This window comes from Pygocentrus nattereri, chromosome 3 (genome assembly GCF_015220715.1).
Source record: "Pygocentrus nattereri isolate fPygNat1 chromosome 3, fPygNat1.pri, whole genome shotgun sequence".
Taxonomy (NCBI): Eukaryota; Metazoa; Chordata; class Actinopteri; order Characiformes; family Serrasalmidae; genus Pygocentrus; species Pygocentrus nattereri.
In genome coordinates this window covers 26,747,435-26,758,541 of record NC_051213.1, presented here as the reverse complement: position 1 = coordinate 26,758,541, position 11,107 = coordinate 26,747,435, and the positions used below count along the sequence as shown (strand labels likewise).

General features: G+C 41.3%; 1 protein-coding gene across 3 annotated transcripts; it reads right to left on the bottom strand.

The window, feature by feature from the left end:
- Nucleotides 1-2,308: 2,308 nt before the first annotated feature.
- Nucleotides 2,309-9,876, bottom strand: echdc1 (enoyl CoA hydratase domain containing 1). 3 transcript variants are annotated; one of them, XM_017710330.2, is made up of 6 exons: nucleotides 9,761-9,876; nucleotides 5,095-5,343; nucleotides 4,859-5,001; nucleotides 3,816-3,868; nucleotides 3,643-3,723; nucleotides 2,309-3,409 (listed from the first exon to the last, which is right to left on the bottom strand). In XM_017710330.2, exons 2-6 carry the CDS (start codon nucleotides 5,321-5,323, stop codon nucleotides 3,001-3,003), a joined length of 915 nt encoding a protein of 304 aa, XP_017565819.1. In that variant the 5' UTR covers nucleotides 5,324-5,343; nucleotides 9,761-9,876; the 3' UTR covers nucleotides 2,309-3,000. The 3 variants fall into 3 exon arrangements, with proteins under 3 accessions (XP_017565819.1, XP_017565820.1, XP_037393250.1); XM_017710331.2 differs by having other exon boundaries at nucleotides 6,974-9,865; XM_037537353.1 differs by lacking the exon at nucleotides 9,761-9,876 and having other exon boundaries at nucleotides 4,859-5,017; nucleotides 5,095-5,250.
- Between the last annotated feature and the right edge of the window lie 1,231 nt (nucleotides 9,877-11,107).

Genomic DNA, 11,107 nt, shown 5'->3' with positions numbered 1-11,107 from the left:
CATAAAACTCCCTTTCTCTCTAAACTCCTCTAGCACAAACTTGATTGTAAAGATATGATTGACTTGAAAAAGATATTAAATCTTCAACTTCCTCGTCTTCAACGTCTTTCCTCTCAAACATCTTTAATTCATTAGGAAGTGAATTCCGTATGTTAACACCCTGTAGGGGTAAAAACTCTTAGACACAGTGATGCTTTGTGATAGTGAATCTTGTCGTTTCCCCACAGTAAGGTGGCTGCCAGACCCCATTAGTTTTTTCATTTATATCCCAGAAATAGGGCTAAGATACAGCAGTACAGGAATGTCCTGTCTACTTCTACACTGTAAAGCGATGCTTGTTGAAGTTACACAGATGGCTTTAGGACAATCATCAGTTAAGCCCAAGGGCTTCAACCACTAGGATTCCACACAACAGAAGAATAAAGACAGTAATGAGACTGAAGGTAAATTACTGCCAGTTTACTGACAACACTGGTTACAAATAGAAATGATTTTATATTCAAACATTTTTAGTCATCTTCTGACAGCTGATAGATTACAAGTTTTCCTTTTTCCCTCACTCTGGATGTGTTTTGCAATGAAATAGATAATACTGTCACGGTCTGAACAAAATACCTCCAAAAAGTAACTTTACAGGAGAAGAAATAAACACAATTTCAAATTGTGTTAAAAAAGACAAAAATTGAGATGTGAGGTTTTGTCCATAGAGAAAAAACATTTTTGTTTTTTTCCCCCTCAAAACACAGATGTTACCACTGTAATACACACTCTCAGAACAACTGTTCCTTTCAGGGTACAAATGCTGTCTCCCCTCAAGGGTTTGGCTTTGGTACCTATACAGAACATCATTGAAATGTTTTTAAAAATGGAGAAATTAAAAAGTTACTTAGAGTTTTGACCCAATATAATTCTTTTAGCTTTGGATGTTTGTGTCCATATGGAGGGACTGCTCTCACATGCCAACCCCACCATGAAAACTTTGGTTAAAAAAGGTCTTGGAAAGAAAGACTTTTCAGGATTCTAAGGGACAAACAAGGGTGGTGTTGATAATATTCCCAAAATATAGAGATTAATATGTAAGCAATGTACCAATATGACCATATGATCTAGATATGTTTCTTTTCCATTTCAAAAGGTAGCTTCTCTGACCAAGACTGAAGTCAGGTGGACATTTGCAGTGTGTAGAGTTTACTATTGCTAAAAAGAAGTCTTCAAAAAACCACCAGAGTGATTGAAAAACACAGCTTTTCAGATATATTTATTTACTGAGTCGTTACATACAAACTTCAATTTAGTGTCTTTTTAAATACACTCACTGAGCACTTTATCAGGTACACCTAGCTTGTATCTACAGTCACTGTCCATTTTATCAGCTCCATTTACTACATATATGCCCTTTGTAGTTCTGCCATAACAGATTGTGCTCAGTCTAATACCATGTTTGCAATGATCAAGACCAGTATGCGAAATGCCCCTTGGTATTTGCTGGCTGCTAACTCATTCGCTGGCACTGATGATAGCCTCAATGACAACAACACATTTGGTTTAACAATTCCTGTTTAGTAAACAGTCTACTCTAGTTTTCCTCTTTTGTAAGTAACAATTTCCACCAGTTGGGCAAGTTTTTATTGCTACAGTATATTGTAAATTTTCTTCAGAGGTATTCCAACCATAGCTACAGTTCCTAGGCTATGAAGGACCATCTAGATGTACCAATTTGCTACAGCCCCACCCTGAGGCAGAACAGGGCTGCATCTCTAGTTAGTTCCAAACACCAAAGACAGAAGCTCACTGATTGTAGGTGAAGCAGTTAAACAATGGCCTTTCCCTGAATTATGGGAATCAGTTCCTAACAGACAGAATAACATCATAATATGTTTATTTTCAGGCACCCCCCAGAATTCAGGGCACTCAAAAGGTTAATCCAGGTGTTTTTTAAACACCCCAGTATCACTGCTGGACTGAGAGTAGCCCACTAACTGAAAACATCCAACCAACAGCGTCCTGTGTGCGGTATCCTGTGACCACTGATGAAAAAATAGAGGATGAACAACACAAACTGTGCAGCAGCACAAGAGCTACTGTCTAAAGTCTTTACATTTACGTACATGTAAATGTACAAGATGGACAAACAAGGTAGGAGACTCTAGAGTGGACAGTGAGTAGACATAGTGTTTTAAAACTTCAGCAGCACTACTGTGTCTGATCCAATACAAACTAATACACCACCACCACATCAGTGTTACTACAGTGCTGAGAATGATCCACCACGTAAACAACTCCCGCTCTGTGGAGGTCCCCGGGGGGGGGGGGGGGGGGGTTTCTGACCACTGATGAACAAGGTAAAGGTGGGATAACAAAAATTATGCAAAGAAACAGATGGACGAGTCTGTAATTGTTGAACCACAAAGTGCGTCTATATGGCAAGTGGAGCTGATAAAATTGGCAATATGTAGATACAAGTTACAAGTACCTAATAAAGTAGTTAGTCTGTATATAGACATATAAACACTCACTAGGTACATCCAAACTGTCATTTACAGAAAAATCTTGAGCTTAATATAAATCAACAAATTAACAATTTAACAATTGTTCTCAGTTGAATGTTTGTTATTAGTCTTTCATGAAAGAGTGTTGATCGATTCTTTTTAAAAATCATGAATAATTAAAATAAAATATAAAATAGTTATGAATTAAAATGAATTAAATACATAACTGGCTGCTTTATAGGGACTACAAGAGGGCTTCAATGGTGTCCTTTAAGTCCAGTGCAGAATTTCCGTCTTATTTTTTGTTGATTACTTTTAAACAAATCATACATAACATGCCTGATTATGTGGGGAAAAAATTATTTCATTATAAAATTATTTTTAAAAAGTCCATGTGAGAAATATGTTAATTTAGATTGAGTGTGGCTTATTTGGGGCTCATTTCCCCCCAATATAAATAGAAATATTTAGTCTTTACAGAGGCAAAATGTTAGTTTTAAAATAATTTCTCTCACTTATGTTTTGTTTTTTGTGCCAAAGCCTCAAGGTTGGCTGGCCCACCCCATACAGTCCCAAATATATCCTTTTCGGTTCTCAGGGCCTCCTCCAGAGAAAGTTCTCTCCCAGACACCACCACTTGCTTCACAGCCCTGATTACCGGAGCAGATCCCTTTGTGAACTGGCTCAGCCACTGCTCTGCCTCCACCAGGGAACTGCCTTCACCGAGAGGAGAACTCAACACTTCATCGACTAGTCCAATCTGCCTCCCCAAATGTGGATCAACTTTTTTTGCACCACCAAGCAATTTCAGGGCATTCTGGCTGCCAACAATTCGGACGAGCCTTGCTGCACCGCCCCATCCAGGCACCAAGCCCATGTGTTTATGGACAAATTGGATTACAGCATCAGATGTCATCAACCTGACAACAGAAACATGGCTATTAATTTAAAATAAAACAAATATACACTCAAAGTCAGATACTGATGTTGGATTATTTCTGGACCAAAAATGCAACTACACCTTTCCAAAAGTATTAGATGGTTTGATGGTTCTACTGTCTTCTTTCTCAATGGAGATTATACAAACTGAGCGCAGCTCAGTACAACTTAAGCTAGCGGAATTCACTAATTAGATGAGGTGTAGTAAATTTACCTGAAGTCACAGGCAGTAGTGAGTTCTGCACCCCCACCCAAAGCCTTTCCTTCAACCAAAGCCACAGATATGAGTGGCAACCTAAGACAGAAAAGTAAGCTCTGATGAATATCAACTTTAGTTCTATAATCAAAGCAATTTTGAATAAAAGCTGTCACTTAGTGAATGCCAACCTAAGCAGTCTTGTTAGGGTCTTCTGCATGAACATACACATTTTCATGCCATCCTGGAAGGAAAAAAAAAATCCAGTTTACTTTTATGAATATAAAACTTTTCTTAAAAGCTTCTATCTGGACTTAAAACACCAAGAGAAGAAGGAAATGAAATAGAAGATAGATAAGGAAGAGGTTTTACATACAGGTTTATTATTTTTTGATGTAATTGCATTTAATCATGTTCCTGAAACTGGGTAAACTGCAACATGATAGGAGTCACCTACTAAATTTTACAGATATCCTTGGTCAAAGTACATCTTTTGATGATATCCTAACTGAAAATAAGTTAAAATGTCCTCTACAGAGAACACACTTCTGCAAATTTTAGTCCAGAATTATTTTTTATTTACTGAATTTAACACATCTGTTGGGGGGGTCTTTACATGTTTTCCAACAGCAAGTAAAAATAAATTGTGCACTGAAATTTACAGAAAAATGTCATATTTCATATGTCATATGTCATACTTTCTTTCTTTATATAGGATGTGTTCATTTATTTTAGAAAAACAAAAAACGTAATTTGGGTATTCGATCTTTGCATTTGCACTTGATTGATATATGACATTGATATATATATTCAGAATTGGGGATAAACGATTTGGGTAATATCTAGAGATTTCTCTCACCAATATTGTGACTGCAAGTTGTGGTTCCTGTAAATTTAAGTCCAGGCCTGTGTTTTGGCCAAGATATTCACTTTTTCTGACATGAGCTTTGAAGGCTGCTAGTTGTGGTTGTCATATTTACAGCACATGGGTGTTTGGTCACTTCTGATTGCTCTAACTCACCTAATTCACAAGCCCTGTGTTAGTAGGTTAAATTTCTTTCACATCACTTTCAATGTTGTTGATAATGTAATTAAATATAGTTAAAATTGCATCACATCTCGCTTGAATTGCAGCTCTTGATTTGTAAATAAATAAAAAAAAAACACCCTTGTAAATTGCATTTTCAGTATAAAACCTCTTAATGTTTTAACATTATTATGAATAATATCAAACCTGTGGGTTTGATATTGCTCTGACAGCATTCAGGTCAGATCCAGAGCAAAACGTTCCAGCAGCCCCTTGCACAATTAGGCCTTTTCCTTCTGTCCACGTCTCCAGCTCATTCACTCGCTCCTCCAGCTCTAGCATCATGCTGCCTGGAAAAGAGACAGGCTAGAAAAGACTAACAGTGCAATGGTGAAAAATTTATGTCAGAAAGTGAACATTAAATGTCTTGTCATATGATGTACCTGAGAAAGCATTCATCCGTGCAGGATTATTGACTGTCATCACTGCAATGCCCGACTCTTGTTTCTGAAGATCTACGGAACCTCCTGGAAAGATCCGGAGTTTCTGACGAATCTCTTCCTCCTGAGGGCCGCTGATGTTGGAGTAGAATGCCCTGTTCTGCTTGAAACACCTCCTCAAAGCATTTCGAGTATTCTGGAGTAAGGGATGACTGGCAGCACACAAAGCCATTCCGCTGTCTGCTGTCTCTACTGAAGTGGCACAGGAGAAATAATCTTGCTTATAGCACTAAACTGAAGGGCACAGCTTAGTCGATCACAGCCAGTCTATCACAGCCAGTCTGATTAGGCATATTTTAGGAGGACCTTATATACACTGGAAGTTGTGGGAGGAGGATAAAGGTGAGGAAAAGGAGTTTTAGGGGGGGTAAGCAAGGGGGATGAGGGTGATAAAGAAGAGGGGGTTAAGCAGGGGGATGTTGATTACCCTATCAAAAGGACAGGGATGCCGACTCCCTGCAAGGATGGCGAAAATCAACACTCCTTGATGGTTGCCACCCTGGAGGGTTATTGTGACCTTATGGTCGGCAATCAAAGGGCCATACCAACAATGCAGGGAGTTGACCACCTCAGATCAGCAGATAGGACAAACAATGGAGGGAGCTGACCATCCTCAGGTCAGAAGATAGAAGCTTAATTTCTCTCACTGTGCTACATTTAAAAACTGTTTTCCAAACCTATGATAACCTTATTATGCTTTCTTTGTAACAAAACATGTAGTAGGTCAGTGTTCTTTAGTACTGACAATGTCCGCAACATGCTCGGAAAAGCATTTTATTACTATAACAACAGAATATCCCAAAGCCAAAACTGGGAGCTTTACACCCCTCTAACTGATGCTTGGCCTTGAGAATTGTGCAGTCAGACATTGCTATTCACTTGGCAATGTATAAGCTTTGTGAACACAATTAAATTAAATGTCTGTATCAGTAATGGATGCATCTTAAAATAGCTAAATTAGAAAGGGTGCGTTAACATATTTGGACATACAGCGTACTCTACTGTTGTTCATTGCACTGAGTTGTGGCTAAGGTCACTGATGAAGAACAGATCACTGAGACAGGTCTGCCAGTGGAACACCCGTCACACCAGTGCGTATCTTACAGTATTCGTATTTTAGAATTTAGAACAAAACTAAACACAGTTATATGCAGCACCTACGCCAATCAGTGTAGGCATTGTTAGGGAAGAGCGGATGGATACTGAAATTACACCATTTCTAATCCTGATGTTTCTTTTTGAGAATCAATCCTTACATGATATTTGATACTAGGTGCTGTTTTTAGCAGCAAAATAAATACACATCACTATTATTAGAAACTGATGGCAGAAAAGTAACAAAAATAAAATCACTGCAATTCATGCAAAAGATTCAGTCTCACTTTCTTTTCACCTTCAGTAACTTTAGCTTAGCTGGGAAACATAACTATCATAATCCGTTGCAATTCTCTGTTCTAAACTGCACTGAGTCTGTAAAACTCGTCTTTTCTGCAGGCTTTTTATTTTATCATTCTGTTTTTATTATGTTATGAAAGGGTACCTTAAGGTGTTAAGACCTTAAGATGTTATTGTAGCTTTAACAGTTTGTACACAGGCTACCTGCACAGTAACTACCTTTTCTCTGACTGTGCAGGATCTACTTTTTCTTCTCTGTTTCTCTCACTCAGGCACACGAGTCGTGAATGCAGTACAATGAAAAAAGTTGTACATTCATAAAGAAACATAGCGAAAAGCTGGAAACCCTATAACAAAGTTCCTTCTAAACTAACTACGCTCCACTTTCTCCCCTGCTTATTTATATATTTCTCAGTGTTTTCCTCACCTTGCGTCCTTTCAACATGTTTGTTGTAACATTAACGCCACTTGCGTGGTATTTTGTTTTATCTTTTCATCCCTTGATGTAATTTTTATGGACTAATTTTCCTCTTTTTGACTGTAGCTTCTGTTGACTCTGTGAAGGACGACCATTAGGAACTGTTTCCCTACACAGTTTATCTATTATTAACAGAAAGGTTGCAAATATAATTCTACACTACTTCTCACGGTAGAAATCACTAAAAATCTCGCGTTTTAAAAGTATCAGTGTTAATATCAGCTTAATATTAGCTTTGGTGCTACTTATCAGACCAAAATGTGATTGACCCGCGCATGAAGGAGCGCAGAAGCCCCGTTGAGCAGGGCGCAGTGTGTCAGCTGTGTAAACAGTAACTGAACAGTCCTCTTACCCAACACACTGCGTCAGCTGTGTTAACAGTAACTGAACAGTCCTCTTACCCGACACACTGCGTCAGCTGTGTTAACAGTAACTGAAACAGTCCTCTTACCCGACACACTGCGTCAGCTGTGTTAACAGTAACTGAACAGTCCTCTTACCCGACACACTGCGTCAGCTGTGTTAACAGTAACTGAACAGTCCTCTTACCCGACACACTGTCAGCTGTGTTAACAGTAACTGAACAGTCCTCTTACCCGACACACTGCGTCAGCTGTGTTAACAGTAACTGAACAGTCCTCTTACCCGACACACTGCGTCAGCTGTGTTAACAGTAACTGAACAGTCCTCTTACCCGACACACTGCGTCAGCTGTGTTAACAGTAACTGAACAGTCCTCTTACCCGACACACTGCGTCAGCTGTGTTAACAGTAACTGAACAGTCCTCTTACCCGACACACTGCGTCAGCTGTGTTAACAGTAACTGAACAGTCCTCTTACCCGACACACTGCGTCAGCTGTGTTAACAGTAACTGAACAGTCCTCTTACCCGACACACTGCGTCAGCTGTGTTAACAGTAACTGAACAGTCCTCTTACCCGACACACTGCGTCAGCTGTGTTAACAGTAACTGAACAGTCCTCTTACCCGACACACTGCGTCAGCTGTGTTAACAGTAACTGAACAGTCCTCTTACCCGACACACTGCGTCAGCTGTGTTAACAGTAACTGAACAGTCCTCTTACCCGACACACTGCGTCAGCTGTGTTAACAGTAACTAAACAGTCCTCTTACCCGACACACTGCGTCAGCTGTGTTAACAGTAACTGAACAGTCCTCTTACCCGACACACTGTGTCAGCTGTGTTAACAGTAACTGAACAGTCCTCTTACCCGACACACTGTGTCAGCTGTGTTAACAGTAACTGAACAGTCCTCTTACCCGACACACTGTCAGCTGTGTTAACAGTAACTAAACAGTCCTCTTACCCGACACACTGCGTCAGCTGTGTTAACAGTAACTGAACAGTCCTCTTACCCGACACACTGCGTCAGCTGTGTTAACAGTAACTGAACAGTCCTCTTACCCGACACACTGCGTCAGCTGTGTTAACAGTAACTGAACAGTCCTCTTACCCGACACACTGCGTCAGCTGTGTTAACAGTAACTGAACAGTCCTCTTACCCGACACACTGTCAGCTGTGTTAACAGTAACTAAACAGTCCTCTTACCCGACACACTGTGTCAGCTGTGTTAACAGTAACTGAACAGTCCTCTTACCCGACACACTGTGTCAGCTGTGTTAACAGTAACTGAACAGTCCTCTTACCCGACACACTGTCAGCTGTGTTAACAGTAACTGAACAGTCCTCTTACCCGACACACTGTCAGATGTGTTAACAGTAACTGAACAGTCCTCTTACCCGACACACTGTGTCAGCTGTGTTAACAGTAACTGAACAGTCCTCTTACCCGACACACTGTGTCAGCTGTGTTAACAGTAACTGAACAGTCCTCTTACCCGACACACTGTGTCAGCTGTGTTAACAGTAACTGAACAGTCCTCTTACCCGACACACTGTGTCAGCTGTGTTAACAGTAACTGAACAGTCCTCTTACCCGACACACTGTCAGCTGTGTTAACAGTAACTAAACAGTCCTCTTACCCGACACACTGCGTCAGCTGTGTTAACAGTAACTGAACAGTCCTCTTACCCGACACACTGCGTCAGCTGTGTTAACAGTAACTGAACAGTCCTCTTACCCGACACACTGCGTCAGCTGTGTTAACAGTAACTGAACAGTCCTCTTACCCGACACACTGCGTCAGCTGTGTTAACAGTAACTGAACAGTCCTCTTACCCGACACACTGTCAGCTGTGTTAACAGTAACTAAACAGTCCTCTTACCCGACACACTGTCAGCTGTGTTAACAGTAACTGAACAGTCCTCTTACCCGACACACTGTGTCAGCTGTGTTAACAGTAACTGAACAGTCCTCTTACCCGACACACTGTGTCAGCTGTGTTAACAGTAACTGAACAGTCCTCTTACCCGACACACTGCGTCAGCTGTGTTAACAGTAACTGAACAGTCCTCTTACCCGACACACTGTGTCAGCTGTGTTAACAGTAACTGAACAGTCCTCTTACCCGACACACTGTCAGCTGTGTTAACAGTAACTAAACAGTCCTCTTACCCGACACACTGCGTCAGCTGTGTTAACAGTAACTGAACAGTCCTCTTACCCGACACACTGTGTCAGCTGTGTTAACAGTAACTGAACAGTCCTCTTACCCGACACACTGTGTCAGCTGTGTTAACAGTAACTGAACAGTCCTCTTACCCGACACACTGTGTCAGCTGTGTTAACAGTAACTGAACAGTCCTCTTACCCAACACACTGTGTAAACACGGCGCTCAGACTCTTTTAACAGCCGTTCACTAATGAAACGGTCAGACTGAGCGACCCTACAAGACTCCACCTCTTCTTCGGGCGGTGAAGCGGTCGCCATCCAGCTGAAATGTGTATTACACCCCCTGCTGGACTGGAAGGACCCCAGCAGTTACTCCAACGCCCTCTCTGTCCGGAGCCCGGTAGGGGTCACTAACGAGAGAGAAAGGTGAGGAGGAAGATCTGCTCCCGGCAGTTTAGTAACCCCTACTCTCGGTTTATAAACTGTGACCGCGGATTTGTAAGATTTACTCTTGGTGAGCAAAACTGTACCAAAGGACTTGTAAATCTCTAATTTACTTTCCGTGACCTGCACAGATCAGCTAACTAAGCAGACACTACCTCCTGCAGCTTTATGACTATTTTGAGAAAATAGGGACATTTTTGACATTTCTGAAAGAGCAGGCAGGCAATCGGATCGACCTCGTGTGATGAAAAGATAAATATAGCAAGTAACCTTAATGTGCAGTAAAGCGTCCGTTAGCAGAGAGCGGGTAGGTTATGTAACTGTGCTGTGCCTTTCACACAGACCTTTATCAACGGCTTTAACATTTCATGAACTTACATTGACCCTTACTGCTTAATTAGACTGTTTTGTAGAAATGTATTATGTGAATGCATTTTTTTAAATCGAGGCAAAATTAATTTTAAAAAATCTCGTTTTTGCCTATATTATCCCACCACGCGCCCAGCGACGAGTGAATGTAGTTTGAGCCCGGAGGGCACATCGCACGTTAAAAGGACTAACATTAAACCCTGAGGCGCAAGAGGGGCTGTGTATGGCCCACTGTACGACAGTTAGCGCTGGCTGCGCGAGCTGATGGGCAGAAAAGCGATCTAACTTTTCACTCTGTCACTCCACTGCGACGCCAAGCAACCACTTTGACAGGAGACGCTCAAGCCATTTGAACGCTTTTACTTTGGCACAAACAGAAAACTCCAGCGCGGAGACTGCGGGCGGGGCAGCGAGTGGGCGGAGCTCGTTACTCTGACGTAGCTGCTTGTTAAGGAGCTCTAATTTGGCAGAAGGAACCGCTGACATTAAAACGACAGATATATTTCTTACTTTATCCATTCAGCAGGTGTGTAAAAGCAATAGAGCACTCGAGGTCGAGGTGTTATTTCGCGATGACACTCCCCCTGGTGTTCTACCGCTTGAGTGAACGATCGACGCTGGAGTCGCGCGCGTGAGCGTCATTTCAGCGGTTTATACGGTTTATAAACTGCGGGATCAGAAGTTCTCACAGTTTCCTCCTTATCACCGCATCGCCGATTAAAGTGCTGCTAT